The following is a 27334-nucleotide window of genomic DNA, read 5'->3' as shown; positions in this document are numbered from 1 at the left end:
CCCCATTACCCAGCCCTTACCACTCTTTTGCCTTGGAACAGATACTCAGGATTGATTCTGCAATGAGGATGGAAGGTAAAGGTAAAAAAACCCAAACCTCTTGCCAAGAATGTGCCAGCCTGCTCTAGTAGAAAGAATTTCCTTACCTAGTAATTCCCTATACCAGTGAAATCATAAGTCCGGTACCTCCCCCTAAAAATATGTTTATCTGTTTATATCTATGCACATATAGAGTGCATTGAAGCAAGTAGACTAACAAGCAAGATGTAATATAGATGATAATATTCTGTGTATGTGCATGTATGTGCCCACATACATGTTTCTCTGTGCATATACACGAACACACACGTCATTGTATCATGTATGTACATACACGAACACACAAGTGTGCATCATGTGTACATGTGTGTTTCTTTGTGTATGTATGTGTGAGTATGCATGATATTATGTGCCTATCTGGACTCATGACTTTTTATCCAATGCACATGTATGTGTGCATAGGCATGTTTCTGTGTGAGTGTACATATGTGAATACAAATTATATCCTTGTGTGCACATGTATGTTTCTGTGTGCACGTGTGAACACACATGATCTCATGATGTTTGTTAGTCACCTCATTTCAGTGTACTGTGGTCATATGGAAAGGACAGAGAGCTAAAGTGGGCATCCTTGATCTTTTCCCCCGCAAATCTATCTGTTTTTAGGGGGAGGGATGCATCCTGGAAAAGAATAAGAACAGGGGCAGCTGGGTCACTCAGTGAATAGAGACCCAGCCCTAGAGATGGGGAGGTCCTGGGTTCGAATCTGACCTCAGACACTTCCTAGCTGGGTGACCCTGGGTGAGTCACTTCACCCCCATTGCCTAGCCCTTACTGCTCTTCTGCCTTGGAATTGGTAGTTTTGATTCTGAGATGGAAGGTGAGGGTTTGGGGGGGGGGGGAGGATAAGAATATTCAGGCTGGAATAAAATTATCAATATGGGTGGAGTTCAATGGGTTTATTCCAAGTGGAAAAAGGAACATCTACTCTATAGACAAGACTAGAGCTATAAGGCAGGATGGGAAGTATAGAGACTCCTTGTTTTGTGGGAGGATCCCTTCAATTTCCCCTGATCAAGAAATTAAACCTGTTGGGGATACAAGGGGAAACCATTTGGAATAAGATAAGTATTCAGTGGGTAAGCTTGTATTTTGTCAACTCACTTTCTTTCATTTAATTCAATAGGTTACATCAGCTCTAAGTAAATACATAATGTAAATATATGAGTGTGTGTATGTGCATATATGTTTGTAATTATTTCTACATGGCTATGTGGCAGCCAGATAGCTTAGTGGATAGAGCTTGGGACCTGGAGTCAGGAAGACTCATCTTCTTAAGTTCAAATCTGGCCTCAGACACTTACTACCTGGGTGACCCCGGATAAGTCACTTCACCCTGTTTGCCTCCATTTCCTCATCCGTAAAATGAGCTGGAGAAGGAAATGGCAAACCACTCCCCATATCTCTGCCAAGAAAAGCCCAGATGGAATCCTGAAGAATTAGACATGATGGAAGCAACTGAATAACAACAAAACTAAAATTTTGATGAATATTGGTAGCAAACTTTTTTTTCCTAAGAAGGGATCCAGAGGCTTTACTCAACCAAAGGGGTCTATAACACACAGAAAGTTGATTCCCTGCCCTAAGAGTTGTATGATTGAAAATCTGTTGCCCTAAAAAAGAACTACATCTCCCAAGAACCCATTGACTTCCTGTCATTATGTACTTCCTGCAGACAGAGGATAAAGGGCGTGGGCTTTGGAGGCTCCCTCTCTCTGATGTAGAATCAGCATTGATGGTGGTGAGTGGGGTTGACTAAAAAATGGCTAACCAGCCATGGGCACGTCGTCTTTATTTTGTATCTTCTTTATTCCTTGATTTCTAATGATCATTAATAAATTTCTCAAAATATAATATTATTATTGAGATTCAATTTTAACTTTTATAGCGTTAACCCAAAGAAGTTGATCTCTCACTGTGACATTTCAGGCTGTGGAAGACTGTTTGGGGTGAAGGGGAGAGCCTTATCCCTCACATGGTACATAAGACTACCTACATCGTCACCCCAAGTCAGAGCAAGCAGCCTGCCCTGACTCCAATGATCTTCTGTGTTGGACAAACTTGTCCATTGGTCTGAAAGAGATCAAGCACTATAGAATCATAGATTTAGAGTTGGAGGAGACCTCAGAAATCATCTCCAACCTCCTCATTTTACAGATAAGGAAACTGAGGTTCAGAGAGGTTACGCTTTTTCTTAGCCAAAGTTACACAGGTAGCAAGTGCCAGAAACAGGATTTGAATCCAGATTCTCTCTTTTCAAAGTAATCTTGCCCCTACTCTAAATCCACACCATAACAGCTCCAATAACATGACTTGCCACCTCCCCTAACAAACTCCCTAACCCACGGAAGGTGGTAACACCAGAGACTTCTACTGAGGTGTGGAATCTCCTACCTGTGGTCAGGTACCGGATTTTCCACCCAGTGTGATCGCCTGAGTCATCTGTGATGAAGATGATATCCACAATGTGGCTTCTGGTATTAATTTTGGGGGGTGAAGTCTGTCCACAGAATGGGCCATATTCCTCTTTGTCTGTTTTAATCTGAAAGAATCAAATCACACAAAGTTGTAGACGCATTCTTTGGATGAAGTAGAATTGGGGTGGGTCCCAATGAATCGATGAGGCGGGACCTCAATGAAACCAGAAAAGAACACTATAAATGAAAGTAGAGAAAAAGCAATGACCTAGGTATAGTGATGATAGGACAGGGAAGAGAGCGACATGAGCAGAGAATAGGTTCCCCATACCTGACCGTCACAGGTGCCCCAATGGAGAGTAACCAACCCAAGAACAATGGAAGAGAAATGTTATAAGGACATGGAGTCAGAAGGCTGCTACTATTTCAATCTGGGGCACCTGGTTCTAGTGGAGTCAGTAGGGAGGGTTGAAGTCTGGGGCCTGAGAGTTTCTAAGTGCTGTATTTTAACACAAGCAGAAACAAAGCCTTTCCCAAAGTGAAACCATGACATACAGTGGGTAGAGCAGTGTGCAGGGCTTTGAACTAAATGACCTTAGGCATGGAACTGTCCTTTTCCAAGACTTGGCTTTCTTGTAGGTCAAATAAGGAAACTAATCTCCAAATGACCTTCTGAGCTCGATGTTCCAATATCTTGTTCTAAATCCATTCTAGCTTTGTTTGACATTCCATGTTCTAAGGCCCCTTCCAACTCCAACATTCTATGTTCTAAGCCCCCTTCCACCTCCAATATTCTAGGTTCTAAGATCCATTCTACTTCTAACATTCTATGTTCTAAGCCCCCTTCCACCTCCAACATTCTAGGTTCTAAGCCCCCTTCCACCTCCAACATTCTATGTTCTAAGGCCCCTGCCCCTTCCACTTCTTACATTCTATGTTCTAAGGTCCATTACACCTCCAACATTCTATATTCTAAGATCCCTTCCACCTCTAACATTCTATGTTCTAAGGCCCCTGCCCCTTCTACCTCCAACATTCTATGTTCTAATATCCCTTCTATTTCTAACATTCTATGTCTAAGCCCCCTTCCACCTCCAACATTCTATGTTCTAAGGCCCCTGCCCCTTCCACTTCTTACATTCTATGTTCTAAGGTCCATTACACCTCCAACATTCTATATTCTAAGGTCCTTCTACTTCTAACATTCTATGTTCTAAGGCCCCTGCCCCTTCCACCTCTTACATTCTATGTCCTAAGGCCCCTTCCACCTCCAATATTCTATGTTCTAAACCCCCTTTCACCTCCAACATTTTATGTTCTAAGGCCCCTTCTACTTCTAAGATTCTATGTTCTAAGGTCCCCTCCACCTCCAACATTCTATGTTCTAAGGCCCCTGCCCCTTCCACTTCTTACATTCTATGTTCTAAGGTCCATTACACCTCCAACATTCTATGTTCTAAGGCCCCTTCCACCTCCAATATTCTATGTTCTAAACTCCCTTTCACCTCCAACATTTTATGTTCTAAGGCCCCTTCTACTTCTAAGATTCTATGTTCTAAGGTCCCCTCCACCTCCAACATTCTATGTTCTAAGGCCCCTGCCCCTTCCACTTCTTACATTCTATGTTCTAAGGTCCATTACACCTCCAACATTCTATGTTCTAAGGCCCCTTCTACTTCTAGCATTCTATGTTCTAAGGCCCCTGCCCCTTCCACCTCTTACATTCTATGTTCTAAGGCCCCTTCCACCTCCAATATTCTATGTTCTAAACCCCCTTTCACCTCCAACATTTTATGTTCTAAGGCCCCTTCTACTTCTAAGATTCTATGTTCTAAGGCCCCCTCCACCTCCAACATTCTATGTTCTAAGGCCCCTTCCACCTCCAACATTCTATATTCTAAGGTCCCTTCCATCTCTAACATTCTATGTTCTAAGGTCTCTTCCAGCTGAATTTTGTTGTTCTAACATTTTAGGCTCTAATGTCTCCTCTAGCTTTGACATTTTGTATTCTAAGATTCCTCCTAGCTTTCACATTCTATGTTCTTACATTTTACAACATTCTATCAGCTATATAATCCTGAAATTCTATATTCCGAGATTTCCCCCCCCCCCCCCCCGATTCTGACAGTCTCTGTGCTAAGGTCCCTCCCAACTCTGATGTTCCGTGTTCTAACATTATGTTCTAACATCTCTGCTAACTCTGACATCTGATGTTCTAATGTGTTATGTTCTGCTAGCTCTGACAGTATGTTCTAAATAGTTCCTTAAGCTTTTATCATTCGGTGGTAAAGGACCAAATGTGTCATTTCTCTCCATTAATGGCGCCATAAATGTACATGTGACAGAAGAGGGCGATGATATGCCAAAGGAAAGACTCGATGATGCTAGAATTTCCAGCATCATGGCACCTAGGAAAGGGAAGGGATCTGGGGGTAACAGGACCTCCCTGAGGCAACTCAAATCATAGCTCTAAGTGACTCTCTTATTGCAAGGACAGTTATTCTTTTTAACACCTCAAGTTTATTAGGACACTGTATTGGATAGCACAGTGATGACCTTGTCTAAATGGCCCCGTTATCGTCAAAGGAACTACCATCAGCACCATCTTCCTAGTCCTCAAGTTCCCTATAAAGAGAGTTCTTGACAGAGGATGCCCAGTCTAGAGGGAAAGTCACTCACTATCCAGCACAGAGATCCCTCAAGTGTTTTGGTGATTTATTTGAGGCAGAAAAGGAGAGGAGACGTTAAGAGACAGATCTGGGAAAGAAAATGAAGGCTGGTGTAATGGCAGCAACATTGACTGGAAGCATTAAGCTCCTATTGGAAGGGGGCCTGGGGAAGGTAGCCCAGTTACTGGAGCAGGAAAAAAAGTAGTGGGATGGAGGGTGGAAACTGTTGGCTTAAATGGATAAGCCAAATTGTTGGAGAAAATCCCAGGCAACTCACCTTAAGGATGTCATAGGGGCACAGAGACTCTGGGTGAGTTTCCACATCAAAGGAGTCCTCAAACTCCAGGATAACACTGAATCCATCTTCTACCTGGATTCTATAGTTGCAGCTGGAGAGTTTGGGATAGGCCTGGGGGTAGTCAGGGCTCATAATCACTCCAGATCTCTCAGTGAAGACCTGACCTGAGCACAGGGCTAGTGAGAGAACAGGACAAGAGCTGGAATGAGAATTGAACCCCTTCACTCCTCTCACCACATAAATCCCCTAGAGTTGCTTGAATCTGTTATCCTTCTGCAGTCTCAAACTCAGTAGGAACATTCCCAAATTGATAGAGACTCAGGCTGAGCTGCAGATAGTTTCATTCTGACTTTGGGGGGCAAGGCTGGGAAGCAGGGCCCCAGCCATCAAAGGGATCAATCAAGCTCTTAGATCCTCTTACTGTGGTCTCCAGAGAACCAAGAAGTTACTGAGATGCCAGCTGCTCACCAGGCAGCTTAGTGGGCGTCCCCAGAGAAGTCTTCAGATAGAGAAAACCAAGACTTGCCTGGGAAGGAAGAACTGAAAATGACCATTATACAAAATAATGTACTCAGGGACCCACCACAAAGGATCTTGAGAGGCAGTGCAAGACAATGCAAAGAAAGCTGAATTTGGAATCAGATGACTCGGAGTTGAATCCCAGGTCTGCTACTTTCCACCTGCGTGGCCTGGGAAATCACTGCCCATTTTTGGACCTCAGTTTCCCCATTTTAAAATGAGAGAGTTGCTGAGGTATCACCCTGCACCTAGCAGATTGGCCAACATGAGAGCAAAGGTAAGTAATGAATGCTGAAGGGAATGTGGCAAAGTCGGGACATTAATTCATTGCTGGTGGAGTTGTGAATTGATCCAACCATTCTGGAGGGCAATTTGGAACTATGCCCAAAGGGCGACAAAAGAATGTCTACCCTTTGATCCAGCCATAGCACTGCTGGGTTTGTACCCCAAAGAGATAATAAGGAAAAATACTTGTACAAGAATATTCATAACTGTGCTCCTTGTGGTGGCAAAAAATTGGAAAATGAGGGGATGCCCTTCAATTGGGGAATGGCTGAACAAATTGTGGTATATGTTGGTGATGGAATACTATTGTGCTCAAAGGAATGATGAACTGGAGGGATTCCATGTGAACTGGAAAGACCTCCAGGAAGTGATGCAGAGTGAGAGGAGCAGAACCAGGAAAACATTGTACACAGAGACTGATACACTGTGGCACAATCGAATGTAATGGACTTCTCCATTAGAGGTAATGCAGTGATCCTGAACAACTAGAAGGAATCTATGAGAAAAACCACTATCCACATTCAGAGGAAGAACTGTGGGAGCAGAAACGCAGAAGAAAAACAACTGCTTGAATACATGGGTTGATGGGGACATGATGGGGGGAACATCAACAACATGGAAATAGATTCTGACCCAAGGACACAAGTAATACCCAATAAAATTGCGTGTCGGCTATGGAAAGGGGTAGGGGGTAGGGGAGGGAAAGAATATGATTCTTGTAACCAAGGAATAATGTTCCAAATTGACTAAATAAAATTTTCTAAAAAAGAAAAATAAATTTAAAATATGAGAGAGTTGGACTAGATGAGCTCTCAGCTCTGAGTCCCTAGGACTCTTAAGCCAATGAGCTTAGGATTTCACCAAATTTCATTTGAGAATCTGGCCTCACTTGCAGGAGATTCATGGCAATTCCATTTCAATAGCCATTCTGTTTCATGGCAAATGAGTTGACATCTACCAGCAAGGTGCACTGAAAATAGTTTTAAATTCGGAATTGAAGGTCTGAGTCCAAATTCACTGCCTATTATTAACTGTGTGACTTTGGGGCCCTTTGTGTTCTTATAGCTTTTATGTCCTAATATCCTGTGTTCTAAATCTTGCTCAGCTCTGTCTGAAATTCCATATTCTGAGGCCCCTTTTCCCTTTAAATTTTATGTTCTAAAGTCTCTCCCATTTTTTTCTTTTACAATTTAATTTAATTTTCCCCCAATTACATGTAAAAATAATTTCCACCATTTTAAAAGGAATTTTAAGTCTTGAATTCTCTCCTTCCCTCATCCCACACCTGTTGAGATAGTAAGCAATCCAATATAGATTTTACATGTGCAATCACGTAAAACATTCTTTCCAATTAATACTTTTGTGGAAGGAAACTCTAAGAAAAAAAATTAAGAAAGTGAAAAAGTTTGCTTTGGTCTGGATTCAGATCCATCAGTTCTTTCTCCAGAAGCAGTTGGCATTTTTATCATGAATCCTTTGGGATTGTTTCGGATCATTGTATTGCTGAGAATAGCTAAGTTATTCCTCATTACTTATCTGTACAATTCATGTCACTATGTTGAATGTTCTGGTTCTGCTTGTTGCACCCTGCTTCAGTTCGTGTAAGACTTGCAAGTTTTTTCTGAGCTCCTCCTCTTCGTCATTTCTTACAAAACATTACAATCACATGCTAGAAGTTCCTCAGCCTTTCCCCACTTTCCAATTCTTTGCTCCCCCCCCAAAAGAGCTTCATTAAACATTGTTCTACATATATGTCCTTCCCCTTTTTGTTTTGTATCTCTGGGTTACAAACCTAATGATGGTATTGCTGGGTCAGAGATATTTACTCTTTTATAGCCCTTTTCACATAGGTCCAAATTACTCTCCTGAATGATTGAATCATCCATAGCTCCCCCATTAAGGGTCCCAGTTTTCCTACATCCTTCCAAGTTCCTTGATTTTCTTTTCCTGTCATAATAGGGAAACTCATAGGTGTGGGGTGGTACCTCAGAGTTATCTTAATTTGCATTTCTCTAGTTAATAGTGATTTAGAGCATTTTTGCACACTGAGAACTACCTGTTCATGGGGGCAGCTGGGTAACTCAGGGGATTGAGAGCCAGGCTCAGAGAGGGGAAGTTCTAGGTTCAAATATAGCCTAAGAAGCTTCTTAGCTGTGTGACCCTGGGCAAGTCAATTTACCCTCATTGCCTAGCCTTTACCATTCTTCCGCCTTGAAACCAAAATATAGTATTGATTCTAAGGTGGAATGTGAGGGTTAAAAAACAAAACAAAACTGCCTGTTCATATCCTTTGTCCATTTATCAATTGGGGAATGACCTCTATTCTTATATATTCAACTCATTTCTCTATGTATTTGAGAACTGAGGCCTTTCTTAGAGACTTGTAAAATTTTTTGCATCATTATTGTGCATTACTCTCCATCCTATTTCCCTATTGGATTTCTGACCTATTAGGAGAAGGGGAAGGGAAAAATAGAATGGGGTAAATTATCTCACATAAAAGAGGCATGAAAGAGCTTTTAGAGTGGAAGGGAAGATGGGGCTGTTCACTAGGCAGTGTAGGGGGCTTCCCCAGAGAAGTCTTTCCCCAATTTGCCCTCTTTTCTATCAGCCCTCCTCCCCCATTTTCTTATCCCCTTCCTCTCCTGCTTTCCTGTAGGATAAGATAGATTTCTATACCCAACTGATTGTGTCAATTCTTCCCTCATGGAGCCAATTCAGATGAGAGTAAAGTCCACATGCTCCCTTCTTCCTCACCTTCCCACCTTCCCCTCATTAAATTTAACCCTTACAGGTACAAAATTCTAATTACACAAATCCTACAAAACTTTGTAACAAATTGATTCATGTAAGATGGCGGCAAGCCCCAAAGAAGGAGTTGGTGATTTCAGCAAAGCCCCAAGATGGGGTTAGGGATTTCTCAGACATCAGGGTAGGGAGGTACCTTGTCAAGAATGACTCGTAAAAAAAAAAAAAGAAACCCCCATCAAAGTGTCCCAACCTGTCTGTGACTTGTAAGTTCCTGTGACGTATGTCAAGATTATCACCTGTAAGTCTTTTGCCCTCTCTGGAACGTCCTCCTTTTGCCTTTAAGAAGCCATCAGCATTGATGATCCATTTCAGCTGGGGAATTTGTAGATTTCTTCCCTGTTTGCCTTGCCCACCAAATAAAGTCAGGCTATGCTCAGAGAGTTCTTTCAACTGGCGCCCCAAAGAGGACTGAGGATGGACGATGGACTCCAGACAGCAGCGTCCTCTCCAGCTGAAACTTCTCAGAGGGACTTTTCTGCTTGAAGAACACTATTGCCTGAACTTCCCTTCTGTCAGGTACCAAAGAGCTCCGAGCACTAGGAAAAGCCTCTGCCCTTACAAGGATCCTCTTGTTGTTTTCTTTCATGTGCTCTTCACTGTTATGGGCCCTGTTTGTCCTGTTTGGGGTCCATTTGTGTTTTACAGATTGGTGATTTCTCTTCTTGTTAGGTATTTTGGTCGCTGAGTTGCCTCATTCTGAGGAAGCGTACTTGGCTTACTACTAAATGGGTTTTGGCTAAAGATTCTCCGCACATTGAGGAAGAGTCCCTTTATGGTTCTGAGGTATTTCCTCATATAGAATCGGAGGTGGCAACAACAAACTCAGCATCTTTCTTTTTAAGTAGTGAGTGAAAGGTTCAGAGTAGATCTTGTTCTGACAGGGAGGGACTCGATTGTTCAATGGGGAGGAATAATTTTGCTCATGGAGTTGTTTCAGTCTTGTCAGTGTTTGATCCATTTTTGGCTTTTTAAACTGTTATGAATTATGTTTAATTAATTTAAGAGACATCTTAAACATTATTCATTTGATCACCAAAGGCATTTTACATTTTTATATGCACTTATACAAGGGTCAGTTAGATTCCCATCTGTCACAGTCAGAGACAGCTGTATTTGAAGGTATTGAATTGGCCATCTCCCTGTTTTGTTTATATGCAAGAGAATGTCTTAAGTTAGTTCACAGGCCATAAATTTACTAGAAATAGTGAGTGAAGTTATTTTTTCCTTTCACATTATTTGAGAGAAAAATGGGACGTGAGGTTAGCTTCATTCTGCCCAATAGCCCACTAGGGAAACTCCTCCAAGAATGGGGCCAGGGAAGGCTTCCTGTTCAGTTTGGCATGGCGAAGGTTAAAACACAGTGAATAAAAATCTGTACAAAAGTTTTAAAGGACTCAGTGGAATTGCTCATTGGTTCCAGGAGGGGAGAGGGAGGGGGGGAAGGGAAAGAACATGAATCATATAACCATGGGAAAATGTTCTAAATTAATTAATCAATTTAAAAGAAATAAAATTTTTGACAAGTTTTTAAGAGAACTAGCTAATGAAAGAATTGGGTATAGCCAAACAATAGAATTTGTGGAATGACAGTTAAGAATTTTATACCCAGACACAATTGTCAAAAGCCTTACTTAAAAAAAAAAAAAGTTAGAGTTAGGGACTTAGAATTGAGCATTTACTTTTTTCCCTTGTAGAAAATTAATATAATACCCCAATGTTTTATTTGTACCATCTATATCAATTCTCTTTTTTGATCATGGCTTTCAGGTAGTCCAATAATTCTTTTTTTTTTAAAAATCATTATCTTTCATCTTCAATATTGTCAATTGATTCTAAAGCAGAAGAGTGGGAAGGGCTAGGCAATGGGGGTCAAGTGACTTGCCCAGGGTCATACAGCTAGGTCATGCCTGAGGCCAGATTTGAAGCCAAGAACTCCCATCTTTAGGCCTCGCTCTGAATCTACTGAGACCTCTAGCAGCCCTCCAATAATTCTTAAGTTATCTCTCCTGGATTTATTTACCAGATCAGTTGCTTTTCCAATGAGATATTTCACATTTTTTTTCTATTTAGTCATTCTGAATTTGTTTTATTGTTTTTTGATGTCTCGTGGATGCATTAGTTCCACTTGCCCAATTCTAATTTTTAGAATATTTTTTCTTGAGTGAGCCTTTATACTTCCTTTTCCATTTGGCCAATTCTACATTGTAAAGAGTTCTTTTCCTCAGTGACTTTTTCTGCCTTTTTTTCCCATATGGCCAATTCTGCTTTTTAAACAGTTTTTCTTTGAATTACTCTTTTGTATATCCTTTTCTATTTGGCCACTTTTACTTTTTAAGAAGTTCTTTTCACTGGATGTTTGTGTCTCTTTTAACAAATGGCCTGTAATGTTTTTAAGATATTAATTTCTTCAGTATTTTTTGTGCCTCCTTTATGAAGCTGTTGACTCTTTTTTTTATTGATTTTCTGTATCACTATTATTTCTTTTCCCAACTTTTTCTAACTCTTTTATTTGATTTTTTTCTAAAAAATCCTTTTTGAGCTTCTCCATTAATTCTATTTGGGCTGGAAAACAATTCATGTTCTTCTTGGAGGCTTTGAAGGCAGCAGTTCTGACTTTGTTGTCTTCTGATTTTGTGTTTTGGTCTTCTCTGTTAGCAAAATAACTTTCTATATTGAGGTTCTTTTATTTTTGTTTGCTAATTTTCCCGTCATTCTTTTTCTTTGAATTTAAGAAACTGTTCAAGCTGGGCTCTGTAATTGGTATAGGGAGCCTCAGTTTCCTTGTGCAGCTACCTTCAGAGATAGCTCTGGAGATCTAGAAGCTTTCAGTCCTTCCAAGGTGATATGATGATATGAGAGGTGTGTTTCTCCCTTGGAACTGTGACCAGGGTTCCCTGCTCTCATGCTCCCCTATGACCTCAAGTGTTGGTATGCTAATGCTCTTCCTCGCCCTGAGAATACAACACGGGACTGCAACCTGAAATTGCATATGGGCAAGGTGACAAGATTCCTGCACCCAGAGCCAGCCAAGGGACCTCTGTAATCTTCTTTGGAGCAGTTGTCTGACCCACCTTGCCACCTGTGACTGAGAGCTCCAGAAGCTTTTGCTCCTGATTCAGCTCCCATCAAGGACTGTTGTCACAGTAGGGTCTACCTTGGCATGCTGCTTTGTGCTCCACTTCCACTCCAGTGCAATAGAGCTTTCATGTGAGCCTTCTAAGTTGTTCTGGACTGAAAACCAATTTCACACCATTTTTTTTTGTGGTGGGTTATGCGACTCCAGAATTCATTTTGAGGCATTATATCATAGTTTTTTGGAGAGTAATTTGATAGTGATTAGGTGGGTTTGGGTACCTTCTCTGCCATCTTGGCTCCACTCCAAATGTGGAAGTTTTTCTGTCTTTTCTACTTCTAATGTTCCATTCTAAGGTCTTTTCCAGCTCTGACATCCCATGTTATATCATTTTATGCTCTAATGTTTCTATGGGTGCAACATACCTTATTCTAACATCTCATGCTTTAAAATGTAAGTTAAATTAATGTCCAATAACTCCAAGTATTAATTTAATAAAGTTTATTAATAATCACTTGAAGTAGAAGGAATAAAAACCTAATTATCAAACAAAAATTAGACCACATGTAAATTCTCCTGCCTGGCCAAAAGCCAGCTTCCACAGCCACAATCACAAGAGGAGAGAGTGAGAGGCGGGGCTACACAAAACTTGTGTCCTCCCTGCATCAGCATGTAACTTGAGAAGGAAAGTGGGATGCTGGGAACTGAAGTCCTGGGGATCACATTCTAAATAAACAATATCTCCATTAGCTCTCACATGCTTTGTTCTAACATCTCAGGCTCTAAAGTCTTCATTGGCTCTGAAAAGCTGTGTTCCAACATCTCAAGCTCTAACATCTCCATCGGTTCCGACATGCTATGCTCCAACATCTCAGGCTCTAACATCTCCATTACCTCTGACATCGTAGGTTCTAATATCTCAAGCTTTATTGTCTCCACTAGCTCTGACAACATTCTGGGATCTAACGTCTCATGCTTTAATATCTCCATTGGCTCTGAAATGCTATGTTCCCACATCTCAGGCTCTAATATCTCAATCGGTTCCAACATGTTGTGTTCCAGCATCTCGGTCTCTAAAGTCTCCATTGGTTCTGACAGGTTATGTTCCAACATCTCATGCTTTAATATCTCCATTGGCTCTGAAATGACCTGTGTTCCCACAACTCAGACTTTAATACAGCCATCTCCTCTGCCAAGCTGTGTTCCAAAACCTTATGCTTTTATATCTATCTTGACTCTGACAGAATTCTGGAGTGCAACATCTCATATTCTAATATCACCATTTGAGAGAATTCTGGATTCCAAAATCTCATACCCTGGGTTCTGTTACAAGGGAATCACTTTAAAAGACTGATATATATTAATTTAAGGTCGCCAAGGAATTCAGCTATGTAATTCCTAAATGAAAACTCAAGTTTGCAGTCAATCTTTTATGGAGTTTAATTACAATAGGAGGAAGAAAGGAATTAGAGATAGAGAGAGAGAAAAAGGGAGAGAAAGGAATAGGGCTTAAATACCCCTTCTGTTTAGGCTGGGCCAAAAGGCCCAAGCCCTTAGATAGCTGGGGCAAAGAAAAGAGATCAGTCCCTATTACTCACGTGACCAAAATGGAGAAACAGTCTCAGAGGCCCCCACCTTCAGCTTCCTTCAGAGCAAGCTTCTCAGAGTACACGCAACCACTCCGGCCAACTCCTCAAACCCCCCTCTGGAGTCTTCAGACCCCCTATCTTTAAGGAAACCCTCCAAGTTGCCTCCCCTCAGTCCTCACATCTACCAATCACCTGTCCATCAATTTCCCTGTGCCAATGGAGGCTCTAGCTTAACCCAGGACCGCCCAGAGGCTTTGCACATGTCTGTTGAAGGTCATATTTTCAAATGATTAAATCTTTGCTCCTTTGCTACAGCCCTTTCTAAATCCTGTTAACCTGAGTAGGGTAGAGATTGGAATAATTAAATTTTGATCTAGGCTGCAGCCCTTACTCAATCCTGTTAGGACTGAATAGGGTGGAGATTGATTCCAAGTATCTCCATTGTATCAATTCTAAAATCAATCAAGACTCAAAGAAATTCCTGTTCTATGCTTAAGCATAGGTCAAAGTCCTTTCCATTGTTCAGCAAAGGGTTTCTGTCCTAAAGTAATCTTAAGAAGGGAAGAGAAGGAACCTCCCATGCCAATGGGGTTCCCATTCCAATAGACTATCAGTAAGAAATTTTCCAAGTATGAAATATCCCAATGGTGAAATTTCCAACATTTATAAGTCTAAGGAAATTTGAGGTTTACAGGTCACCATGGTCTTTCACAGAATTCTGACTTCCACTAACTCATACCCTAATGTCACCATAGGCTCTACCATCATTCAGGGTTCCAATGTCTTATACCTTATTATTTTCATGAGTTCTGACATGATTCTGGATTCCAGCACTCATACCCTATTGTCTCTTTGGGCTCTTACAGTACTCTGGGTTCCAAATACCACATGCCCATATGTTTTCATGGGCTCTGACATCATTCTGAGTTCCAGCACCTTATGCCCTAATATCTCCACTGGCTTTCACCACATTCTATATTCCAATACCTCAGGCTCTAATGTCTCCTTTGGTTCTGATGTTGTGGGTACCAATATCTAATATCCTAATGTCTCTATGGGCTCTGACATCATTCTGGCTTTCAACATCTCATACACTTATGTCTTCATGGACTCTGACATCATTCAAGGTTCCAATATCTCATCCTAAAATCTACCAGGGCTCTGACAGCATTCTGGACTCCAACATCTGCTAACCTAATGCCTTTTAGGGTTCTGATATCTTTGAGTTACCATATCTCATACTGCAATATCTCTATGGGTTCTGACATCATTCTGGGTTCCAACATCTGATACCCCAATGTCTCCATAGGTTTTGAAATCATTCTTGGTTCCAGTACCTCATTCCTTAATGTCTCCATGGGTTCTGACATTATTCTGGGTTCCAATATCTCACCCTAACATCTTCATGGGGCTCTGACATAATTCTATGTTCCAACACCTCATGCATGTCCTAATGTCTCCATGGGCTTGAATAGCATTCTGGTTTACAACAGCACATGCTCTAGGGTCTCCATAGACTCTGACACCATTCTTGGTTCCATGACCTCTTCCCCAATGTCTCCTTGGGCTCTAAAATCATTCTATGTTCCAACAGCTCATGCTGTAATGTCTCCATTGGCTCTGACATCATTCTGGGTTCTAACATCTCATACCTAATATCTCTTTTGGTTCTAACAAGATGTGTTCCAGCATCTCATGCTCTAAGGTCAATGGGTTTTGCCATTCTTTATCCTAACTTAACTTTCCAGCCCTCAGTTTTCTCTTCTGTAAAATGACCCATTCTATGAGAGAGATTGATGTAGCTCTTCATCATTTCCTATGTGTCCGCTGCTCTGCTTCTATGACCTCTAGGTTCTTTCCAGTCCCTCCTCTATGATATCTAATACGGAGGATGTTTTTTCCTTACGTCTGACCTCTTTTTCCTCTTGTTCCTGTTTTTGTCTCCCATGTCTTTTTGTCCCCACATCTTCATGGCTACATGTAACAAGACTATGCCTCTCCATCTACAATTCAGATAGCAGGAGAGCTCTCCCCAGCTTTCCCACTTATGTCAATCCCAAGCCAATTGGTTTTCCACAGCCATCTATTAGGACTCCCACAATCTCACTCCATCTGGGCCGGAGTAGTCAGTCATAGTGGCACCTTTGCCATTGCCAGTGAACCCGACTCTTCTCCCAAGGCCACCTAAGCTGACCTTCATTTCCGCAGTTCGAAGCTGGCCATCATTGCCTTGAAGGATACATTTCTGCCTCTTTTCAGTCCACTGTGAGCTTAGTGTAATCATATGAGGTACGTCCGATTGAGAACTGAAGAAAGCCTTCAGGGAAGCCCCTGTACATCAGGCAGATCCAAGTTCTATAACCCCTGTTGTACTTTGTCAGGTCAAGGCATCTTCTGGGTAGTCTCAAGCTTTTGACCTGGGTTGTGCTAGACTCAGTCCCATAACAAGAACTGGCATCTAGAGCACATTGACTTCCCAAAGTGCTCAGCCCCCACGATTACCTAATCATTTCATCGAGCCTCACACTTAGAATTCTGGGAAGGAGAGACTTGCAAGTTTTATTACATTCCCATTATAGAATGGAAAAGTTAAGGGTGAATGACTTGTCCAAGGTCACCAGTGGGTAAATGACAAGGTAGGGGGGATTTGAAATATAAACCAGAATGTCTAAATAGGAAGGGCCCTCAGAGACCATGAAAAGATCTCTGGGTCTGAGGTCAGGAGACCTCACTTCAAATCCTGGTTCTACCATCAGAGGACTGGAGTAGAGCCAGCTGCAAGTCCATGATCCTATTATCCTTGAAACCCAGTACCTGAATAGAAATTTTCAGAGGCCATCTTATTTTATAGCTGAAGATAGTGAGGCTGATGGATAGGCAATGGGTTTAGAACAAGAAGGAATATTCCAACTGGGAACTGCTCTCTCCAAAGTTATCCATAATCTCTCTTTAAACAAATAAAACTTTACCTTTGTCTTAGAATCAATAGTAAGTATCAGTTCCAAGACAAGAGAATGGTAAGGGCTAATGGGGGTTAAAGGAAGTGTCTGAGTTCAGATTTGAACCCAGGACTTCCCTTCTCCAGGGCTGGTTCTCTATCCACTGAGCCACCTACCTTCCCCTGGCATAATCTCTTCACTGCCAAATTCAATGGTGTTTTCTCAATCCATTTCCTTCTTGGCCTCTGAAATGTAGCCTCTGACTCTGTCAGTCACCTCCTTCTCCTGGATACTCTCTTCTCTCTGAATTCTCCTGACATGGCTCCCTTCTGGCTCTCTTCTGACCTCTCTGATCAGTCCTCTTTAGTGTTCTTTGCCAACATAGCATCCATATCACCCCTATTAACTGGGTCTGCTCCCCATTTTTTTCCTTCTTAATACTATTGGCAAGTAGATAGCCCAGTAGACAGAAAGCACTAGGGCCTGGAGTCAGAAAGACCTGTTGGAAGAGAATTTCTATCTCCATTAACAGCATCTCTCAGTGATCTGGAGGCCAAAGACCCTGAGTAAATTCAGGTATAGACAAGCCCCAGAGAAAGGAAGTTAAAGAACCAAGGAACCAACGAGACAGGAAACTGATTCCACAGGCACTGCCCCTCTGGGCGGCCCAGGCAAATTAAGAAACTACAATTGGTTCCTTAGCTATGATGTGTGAGAACTAGTGGGTGGGGAAAGCTTATAAGGGGAGACCCAGGAGCCTGCTGGGATCTTCTGGCTGGAGCAGGGAGGCTGGATGAACTCTTATTGGTGGTGAGCTTCAATCCATCATGGCAGCCAATAGATTAGTAAGCTAACTGTTTCTCTACCTCTTTCCTACCTTTCCCTTTCTTCACTATTACTTGATTAATAACTGATGAAGTTATTAAAGGTACTAGCAGTCTCATAATTTTAATCATTATGGAACTGAGTTCAAATCTGACACATACTAGCTGTGTGGCCCTGAGCAAGTCACTTAACCTCTGGTTGCCAGTTTCCTGAATTGTAAAATGGTTCCTACCTCCCAGAATTATTATGAGAATCAAATGAGATAATTGTCAAGTGCTTAGCACAGTGCTATATAAATGTTAGCTATTATGATATAATATTTATTATGTATTTTATTATATATAATATTATATAGTACATAATTTTAATTAAAATATTATGTATAAAATATGTAATAATAGTAATTTATTATTATCTTGACAGCTAGGTGGTATAGTGAATAGAGTGCCAGGCCTGGAGTAAGGAAAACCCAAGTTTGAATCTAGCCTTAGACACTTACTAGCTGTGTGACCCTGGACAAGTCACTTAACCTTGTTTGCCTCAGTCTTGCCATCTGTCAATTGAGCTGGAGAAGGAAATGGCCAACTACTCTAGTAATAAGTCAGACATGACTGAACCAACTCGAGAACAACAGAAATCCCATTTGAGCCCCAAAACAAGCATGAAGGATAGGTCGCTCTAGGTAGGATTATCCCCATTTTGAAAATGAGGACCTGAGACACACAGTGAAATGACTTGTCATTCAGCTGGTATCTGGGCACGGTATGAACTTGGATCTTCTTGACTCCTGGAACCGTAGCTTTAGAGCTAGAAGGGACTTCAGAGGCCACAGTCCAACACCTTCATTTTACACTTGAGGAAACTAAGCCAAAGAGAATCCATTAAGTGACTCGCCCAGGATTGTATAGCTGGTATGGAGGCAGGATTTAAAATTAGAGCCTTCCTGACTGGACGTAAGTCACTCTACCCACGGAATCATGGGAGGGAAGGGGAGGCACCTTTAAGTCGGGCTGAAGAGAAAGCGTCTCTGTTTCTGGGGGGTTTCAAGCTCTAGTGATCTCAGGAGACTTCAGTTGGGGCAGCCCTTGGGTGGGAAGGGAGAGAGAGGAGGCCAGATGGGTTTGGAGGTCCTGCACCCCAACTTGACTCTGTTGGATGGGGCGGGGATGCCCTTGGCTGGATCCCAGTGAGGCCTGGGACCCTGCGAAGGGCTTGGGATCCTCATCCAAGAGCCAGAAGGGATTTTCCACCTGTATCAATGAGTCTGACCCCGTGGGTTTACGAATGAAGAAGCTAAAGGGGTTGGCCCAAAGGCTTGTTGCCCAATGAGTAAGTCTCAGAAGCAGAAGTGGGGCCCAGAGCCAACATCCCTTCCACTGGGTCCTGCACATCCCAGCTGCCTGAGAGCACAGGCTGGAGAGGGATTCAGGGGCCCCCACCCTGCCAGCGTTGAGCATCCCTGCTAGAAGGAAGTGAGTCACAGCATCGCGATCAATTCTCCTGCTAACACATAACCAAGAAAGAGGGAGTCCAAACAGCAGCATCTTGGAGGGGGTGAGGATCGGTCAGGGTCAGCTGTTGACCTTCCCAGCAAGTTAGCTAAAGAGCCATCAGGGGGTCAGAAGCATTCCTGCTTGGGGCAAGGAACAGCTTAAATCTTGGGGAGTGATGGGAACGTTGAGCTGGTGTCGAAGGTGGTGGGGGGCAGAACAGAATCCAAGAGTTGTCTCAAGAGGAGACCATGTAGGGCAACCGGATTCAGGTTGTCCTTGCTTAACTATTTGGAGTCTTGGAAGAAATTGCTCCCCTGCATAAGACTGGGTGAAGACCTGAAATCCAGGTCCAGTTCTGCCTCTGACTCACTGTGGGACCTTGGAAAAGTCACTTCTCATCTCTGGGCCTCAGTTTCCTCATATATTAAATGAAGAGATTGGGCTAAGTCATTGTAACCATAATAATTGTGTTTATAAGCACCCTCTCATCTTTGACATTATAAGCTCCCTCCCAGTTCTGATTCTGTGTTCTAAGCTCCCTCCTAGCTTTGATTCTGTGTCTGTCTCTCCCGGCTCTGACAGTCTCTGTTCTAAGGTCTCTCCCGGCTCTGACAGTCTCTGTTCTAAGGTCTCTCCCGGCTCTGACAGTCTCTGTTCTAAGGTCTCTCCCGGCTCTGACAGTCTCTGTTCTAAGCTCTCTCCCGGCTCTGACATTCCCTGTTCTAAGCTCTCTCCCAGCTCTGACATTCCCTGTTCTAAGGTCTCTCCCAGCCCTGACACTCTCTGTTCTAAGGTCTCTCCCAGCTCTGACAGTCTCTGTTCTAAGGTCTCTCCCAGCTCTGACATTCTCTGTTCTAAGGTCTCTCCCAGCTCTGACATTCTCTGTTCTAAGGTCTCTCCCAGCTCTGACACTCTCTGTTCTAAGCTCTCTCCCAGCCCTGACACTCTCTGTTCTAAGGTCTCTCCCAGCTCTGACATTCTTTGTTCTAAGGTCTCTCCCAGCTCTGACATTCTTTGTTCTAAGGTCTCTCCCAGCTCTGACATTCTGTGTTCTAAGGTCTCTCCCAGCTCTGACAGTCTCTGTTCTAAGGTCTCTCCCAGCTCTGACATTCTGGGTTCTAAGGTCTCTCCCAGCCCTGACACTCTCTGTTCTAAGGTCTCTCCCAGCTCTGACATTCTGGGTTCTAAACTCTCTCCCAGCTCTGACATTCTCTGTTCTAAGGTCTCTCCCGGCTCTGACATCCTCTGTTCTAAGCTCTCTCCCAGCTCTGACATTCTGGGTTCTAAAGTCTCTCCCAGCTCTGACAGTCTCTGTTCTAAGGTCTCTCCCGGCTCTGACATCCTCTGTTCTAAGCTCTCTCCCAGCTCTGACATTCTCTGTTCTAAGATCTCTCTCAGCTCTGATATTCTCTGTTCTAAGGTCTCTCCCGGCTCTGACATTCTCTGTTCTAAGATCTCTCTCGGCTCTGATATTCTCTGTTCTAAGGTCTCTCCCAGCCCTGACACTCTCTGTTCTAAGGTCTCTCCCAGCTCTGACATTCTGTGTTCTAAGGTCTCTCCCAGCTCTGACAGTCTCTGTTCTAAGGTCTCTCCCAGCTCTGACATTCTGGGTTCTAAGGTCTCTCCCAGCCCTGACACTCTCTGTTCTAAGGTCTCTCCCAGCTCTGACATTCTGGGTTCTAAACTCTCTCCCAGCTCTGACATTCTCTGTTCTAAGGTCTCTCCCGGCTCTGACATCCTCTGTTCTAAGCTCTCTCCCAGCTCTGACATTCTCTGTTCTAAGATCTCTCTCAGCTCTGATATTCTCTGTTCTAAGATCTCTCCCGGCTCTGACATTCTCTGTTCTAAGATCTCTCTCAGCTCTGATATTCTCTGTTCTAAGGTCTCTCCCAGCCCTGACACTCTCTGTTCTAAGGTCTCTCCCAGCTCTGACATTCTGGGTTCTAAAGTCTCTCCCAGCTCTGACAGTCTCTGTTCTAAGGTCTCTCCCGGCTCTGACATCCTCTGTTCTAAGCTCTCTCCCAGCTCTGACATTCTCTGTTCTAAGATCTCTCTCAGCTCTGATATTCTCTGTTCTAAGGTCTCTCCCGGCTCTGACATCCTCTGTTCTAAGCTCTCTCCCAGCTCTGACATTCTCTGTTCTAAGATCTCTCTCAGCTCTGATATTCTCTGTTCTAAGATCTCTCCCGGCTCTGACATTCTGGGTTCTAAAGTCTCTCCCAGCTCTGACAGTCTCTGTTCTAAGGTCTCTCCCGGCTCTGACATCCTCTGTTCTAAGGTCTCTCCCAGCTCTGACATTCTCTGTTCTAAGATCTCTCTCAGCTCTGATATTCTCTGTTCTAAGATCTCTCCCGGCTCTGACATTCTGGGTTCTAAAGTCTCTCCCGGCTCTGACATCCTCTGTTCTAAGCTCTCTCCCGGCTCTGACATTCTCTGTTCTAAGCTCTCTCCCAGCTCTGACATTCTCTGTTCTAAGATCTCTCTCAGCTCTGATATTCTCTGTTCTAAGGTCTCTCCCGGCTCTGACATCCTCTGTTCTAAGCTCTCTCCCAGCTCTGACATTCTCTGTTCTAAGATCTCTCTCAGCTCTGATATTCTCTGTTCTAAGATCTCTCCCGGCTCTGACATTCTGGGTTCTAAAGTCTCTCCCAGCTCTGACAGTCTCTGTTCTAAGGTCTCTCCCGGCTCTGACATCCTCTGTTCTAAGGTCTCTCCCAGCTCTGACATTCTCTGTTCTAAGATCTCTCTCAGCTCTGATATTCTCTGTTCTAAGATCTCTCCCGGCTCTGACATTCTAGGTTCTAAAGTCTCTCCCAGCTCTGACAGTCTCTGTTCTAAGGTCTCTCCCGGCTCTGACATCCTCTGTTCTAAGGTCTCTCCCAGCTCTGACATTCTCTGTTCTAAGATCTCTCTCAGCTCTGATATTCTCTGTTCTAAGATCTCTCCCGGCTCTGACATTCTGGGTTCTAAAGTCTCTCCCGGCTCTGACATCCTCTGTTCTAAGGTCTCTCCCAGCTCTGACATTCTCTGTTCTAAGGTCTCTCCCAGCTCTGACATTCTCTGTTCTAAGGTCTCTCCCGGCTCTGACATCCTCTGTTCTAAGCTCTCTCCCAGCTCTGACATCCTCTGTTCTAAGATCTCTCCCGGCTCTGACATTCTGGGTTCTAAAGTCTCTCCCAGCTCTGACAGTCTCTGTTCTAAGGTCTCTCCCGGCTCTGACATTCTGGGTTCTAAAGTCTCTCCCATATCTGACATTCTCTGTTCTAAGCTCTCTCCCGGCTCTGACATTCCCTGATTCTGGGAAAAGGAAGAAAGATGAGGAGAAACCAGCAGAAGGCTTGTTCAGCCCCGTAGACCAGCAGCCACTGCCCACTTCTCTTGGGGAAGGGGCTGGTCTCCAAGGCCGCAGTGCGGCTTCCCCCACCTTGACCCTCTGGGTCCCTGGCCTGCCCTCCTCCACAAAGACAGGCCTGGAGGCAGCCACTGGCCAGGGCTGGGAGAATGCCAGGTTTATTGTCTGTGTCGTGGGCAGCGGAAAACTGCCTTGAGGCACTGGTGCGTCACATCCAGCAGGGCCCGTGCCTGGCCGGGGCCCCCAGGACCCTCGCTGGCTTTCCTGGCTAAGGGGGGCATTAATTATCTTGTGCTGGAAAATAAAGACAAGGGAGAAATGACATCAGAGGCTACCCTGAAGTGCGAGGCTCTTTCTTAGCTTCTAGCTGACACTGGGGCAGGCTCGGTCAAGGACACAGTCAGGGGAACAGAAATGACCTCAGTTGGCCTGCTAAGAAGCACAATCATCATCGTGTTTCTTGGGATTCCAGGGGTCCAACATCAGCCCCATGGAGCCAAGCTCTGCATTCTAGGCTTAGCCATCAGCGCGTGCCCCTTGCCCTGAAAGAAGCTGCAGCCAGGGATCCTGGCTGAGGAGGGAGCCGGGGACCAGAAGACCAGGAGGAAAAGCTGAGGAAACAGGAAAGACGAGCCAAGGCTGCCTGGAGCTGGAAGGGACCTCAGAGGTCATCTCGTCCAGGTTCCTCATTTTACAGAGCAGGAAACTGAGGCCCAGGGAAGTGATCTGACTTGCCCAAGGTCTTTTAGATGGTAAACCTCAGAGGTGGGATTTGAACTCAGAGCCTGTCTTCTTGCTATTGTCTCCCCTTTTCCCGACCCTTCCCTTACCCTCAAGCCTCTATCAAAGCCCCCAGAGGTCCCCCTCAGCTCCCCCTCTCTGAGAGAGCCAAGAGTCCCAGGCCAGGCCTGGGGGGTTCTCTACATAGATGGGGGGAGCTCGGGGAAGGCGGGGGGCCGGCTGAGCGGAGACTCGGAGGACGGGGAAGACGGCGCCGCCTCTCACCTGAACAAGTCCGTTTGTCTTTGTGGAGTCTGAAGCCCGCTCGGCAGGAGCAGTAGAAGCCCCCCAGGTGATTGTGGCAGTGGTGGTCACAGATGGGGTCCGCTCCGGGCGGCACCTCGCACTCATCAATGTCTGCGGGAGGGAGGGAGGATGCTGGCTCATTGGGCTCCAGGCCCCCAGGGCCCAGGGGTTAGGGCAGAGAGGGAACAGTCAGCTGACTGCCGGAGCCTTCTTGGATGCTGCTCAGAATTCCAGCTGGGCATTTCCTTTCTAGTCCTCAGTTTCCTCATCTGTAAACACGAGGGGTTGGACGTCCAAGACCCCAATTTGGCCCTAGCTCTTCAGGAAACGGGCAAGGAGGGGGAGCAGGTTAGCATGGACTCTGCTTCCCAATGGGGGAAACTGAGGCACAGCGTAGGTGGGCACGTTAGACCCCCTCCCCCCACCTCTCGCCCCCCCCCCCCCGGGGCCCACTCACCCTCCGCAGCATAGAAGGCCTCAAAGCCAGTAAAATCTTTCTCGTTGGAAAAGTCGGAGCGGAAGGCGACGCGTAGGTTGCTGCCCGCCGAGTGGAACGTGTGGTTGCCGGGCGCCTGCTCCGTGTCCGTGCTCTCCTGCCCACACAGCGTGGCCAGCAGCTTGTCCCCGGAGTAGAGCTGCCTCCCGGGCAGGACAAAGAGGGAGGAGGGAGGGTCAGTCCCCCCACCTTCCTTGGGCCCCCCGTAGCCCTTCCCCCTCGCAGTCCTGGTTTCCAGGTGCTCTCGTGCCAACCCAGCCCTCTGGGACGGGGCGGCCAGGGCAGTGGGTAGAGCCTTGGGCCTGGACTCGGCCACACCAGGGTTCAAATTCTGCCTCAGACACGTACTAGCCGTGAGACCCGAGACAAGCCACTGAGTCCTGTTTGCCTCAGTTTCCTCATTTGTAAAATGAGGGGGTTGCAAATAAAAACGAGGTGAGCCCAGGAAAATCATAGCTTAGAGAGGAGGCAGGTGGTCTGCCTCCAGCTTCTACCCCCCTCTGGTATTAAAAGGTCCCATCCCTACAGCGGTGAACCTTGAGGGGTCAAGCCGGCATTTAGGAAGTGGTTACCTGGTCTGAGGTGAGACTGGAGGAGCTTGGGGAGCCCCTCCTGGCTGCCAGTCTTCCCTTCTCTCCCCCCACCACCTTCTGGTGCCAAGGGACTGCCCCCTCCCCCAGGGGCCTTCCAGGGGGCCAACCTCCTCATTTGACAGATAAGGAAACTGAGGCATGGAATGATAGCAAAGTCAAGAGCCTTGCCCAGGGTTCTAACAGCTAGTTCTTGAGACAGTAGCCAGCCCAGCCGGGCCTCTCCTGCCCTGGGCTACCCCCTTCCTACACACCCAAACTCTTCCCAGATACCTTCACAAAGTCATATTCGCAGAGATAGGACAGCTCCAGGTTGAAGTGGGTGAAGTACAGACGGATCCGGTAGCCAGGGGGAGCTATCAAGTTCCAGCTCTGCTCCTCATTGTTGGGGTACACTTTGGGGAATCCAGGCGAAGTGAGGCGTCCAAACAGGGGCTCCGGCCATGAGCCACAGCCCACTTGTTGCAACACCATTGCCAGCAAGAGACTCAGCCTGGTGGTGGGAGATGACAGTGAAGAAGACAGTGGGGGACACAGAGGCTGCGGGTTAAGGGCACAATGGGGTGAGGGCTTGGAGGACAGAATCAAGGGTCAGGGGGATTCAGATGAAGGACAGGGGGCAGAGGCTGGGGGCCAGGAGGACAGAGAGAGATCTAGAGTCAGGGGTATTTAGATTAGAGACAAGGGGACAAGAGTAATGGGCCAGAGGGTGAAGGTTTGGGGTTTGGGAGTGAGGGTTGGGGGCTCGGGAGGGAGGGGACTGGGGAAATTGTGGATCTGAGGCACAGGAGGCTAGGATCAAGGCTCAGGAGGAGACTTGGGGTGTTGGGCTAAAGGCTGAAAGAGGAATCTGGGATAGGGGACTTGAAAAGCAGGGGTTGAGGCCCAGAGCCAAGGCCCTGGCAGAATGATTCCTTCTCTTGTTCAGGAAGATTTATGGAAATTTCATGGTATCCCCAGAAGGGGTAGAATATCACCCCCTTGCTCCACTCACCTCAGTAAGCCCATGTCCCCTTCTCTTAGGCCCTTCTCCGAGCTGGAGCTCTCTCAAAGGCCTCTAGGTCCCATTCACCTTTGGTCTGTTTATCTAGGGCCATCCCCACCCCCTTCACTGACCCAGTGTTTCTGGGAATCCAGCCTGAACGAGGAGGGACCAAATCTCTCCTTGCCTGTTTTTGGGTCTCCCCCCCACTCCCATCATGCTCAGGGTGCTCAGGAGGAGAGGAGAGACTCCTCTCCTAGTGCAGGACAAAATGGCAGAATGGGGTAGGGGTTGGGGGGACCTTCAGCAGAACTCCCAGAGACAGAGCAGCCTTGACCCCAGCCCCGCTGCGGAGAACCAACGGTGCCACCTCCTTCTCTGTCTTCCTCCAGGTCATGCCCACTAACCCAAGCTGCCCCTGAAGGTTCTGGGTTGGGACTTCTCTTCTCCCTCTAGACTATCTCACTTGGCCATCTCATCAGTCCCCTGGCTTCAATTATCTTTTCTATGCAGATGATTCCCATATCTAGAAATCTCTCTTTAATCTCCCCATTTCACCAACCGCCTCAAGGACAGCCTGACCCAGATATCCCGAAAGCATCTCAAACTCAACGTGTCCAAAATGGAACCCACCATCCCTCGTCTCCAAATGGGCCAGGCTGTCCACCGCCGGGTCACCCTCCACTCCACCCTCTCCCTCACTCCCCAGATCCAATCCACTGGCGGTCCTGGAAGTAGGGAAGTCTCTACTTCAACCTGCTCCCCCTTCTTGGGAACGGATCTGCTTGGACACAAATATTCATAGCTGCTCTGGTGGTGTGGCAAAGAATAGGAAACCAGAGATGTTCCTCACTGGGGAATGGCGGAACAAAATGTGGTCCAGGGTGGTGATGGACTACTGTGGTGCTCTGAGGATGCTGAGCAGGAGGATCTCAGAAGTAGCTGGAAAGACCTCCATGAACTGATGCAGAGTGAAATGAGAAGAACCAGGAGAGCATCATACACAGCAAGTGCAACATTGAGGAATGATCAGCTGTGATAGATTTCTCTGTTATCGACGATCCAATGACCCAGGAAGAACCTGGACCAGGAAGGCTCTCCACCTCCAGAGAACTGTTGGAGTAGAAATGCAGATAGGTGAAAGCGTGAGATTTTTCACTTGTTCATTTGGGTTTATGATTTGGGATTTTGCTTTAAAAGATGATTCACTCACCAAAATGAATAATATGGAAATGTGTTTTGGGTGATATTACATATATGACTCAGGTTGAATTGCTTGCCAGCTCTGGGAGGGAGGAGGGAAGAGGGGAGGGAGACAGTTTGGAGCCCATCGTTTTAGAAAACTTAGGTGGAAATTTCCTGTTAAAATTTTTTAATTACAAAATTTAATTAAAAAAATATTAAAAAAAAAAACAACTTTTCCCCCTTCTGTCTACCTAAAGAGCTGTTACTCTGGCACAGGCCCTCATCACCTCGTCCCTAGGATACTGCAACAGCCTTGTGGTTGGTCTCCCTGTCAGGTCTGCCCTGACTGACTTCCTGGGACAAGATGACCTAAAGGCTCTAGGAGCGATGATACAGCAGGGTGAGAGAGAGGTACTCTTGCCCAGTGACCTTGGTTTTCAGTGGGGTGAAGGGGGAGAAGCCTTCGGTTTGGGATCAGAAGATTCCAATTCAAATGTTACCTTCTCTCTTTGGGTGCTAGATATGGAATTAAACGAATATTTTAATAACCCTTATCTTTTGTCTTAGAATCAATACCAGATATTGGTTCCATGGCAGAGGAGCTGTGAGGGCTTGGCAATGGGAGGTAAGTGACTTGCCCAGGGTCACACAGCTGGGAAGTGTCTGAGACCAGATTTAAACCCAGG

At 45.3% G+C, this 27334-nt stretch overlaps 1 protein-coding gene across 1 annotated transcript in view; it reads right to left on the bottom strand.

Moving 5' to 3' along the window:
* MASP2 (MBL associated serine protease 2) overlaps positions 1-25628 on the bottom strand; it is a 39613-nt gene extending 13985 nt beyond the window's left edge. Inside the window, exons 1-6 of the mRNA XM_056795776.1 lie at positions 25476-25628; positions 24755-24974; positions 23853-24030; positions 23375-23506; positions 5463-5659; positions 2494-2641 (exon numbers count right to left, since the gene is read on the bottom strand). Of these exons, the coding sequence (XP_056651754.1) occupies positions 2494-2641; positions 5463-5659; positions 23375-23506; positions 23853-24030; positions 24755-24974; positions 25476-25489 (889 nt within the window). The 5' untranslated portion in view covers positions 25490-25628. The remainder of the gene's footprint in view (positions 1-2493; positions 2642-5462; positions 5660-23374; positions 23507-23852; positions 24031-24754; positions 24975-25475) is intronic.
* Between the last annotated feature and the right edge of the window lie 1706 nt (positions 25629-27334).

Source organism: Monodelphis domestica, chromosome 4 (genome assembly GCF_027887165.1).
Source record: "Monodelphis domestica isolate mMonDom1 chromosome 4, mMonDom1.pri, whole genome shotgun sequence".
In the NCBI taxonomy this organism is placed as follows: domain Eukaryota; kingdom Metazoa; phylum Chordata; class Mammalia; order Didelphimorphia; family Didelphidae; genus Monodelphis; species Monodelphis domestica.
This window is presented reverse-complemented; position numbering and strand designations above follow the sequence as displayed.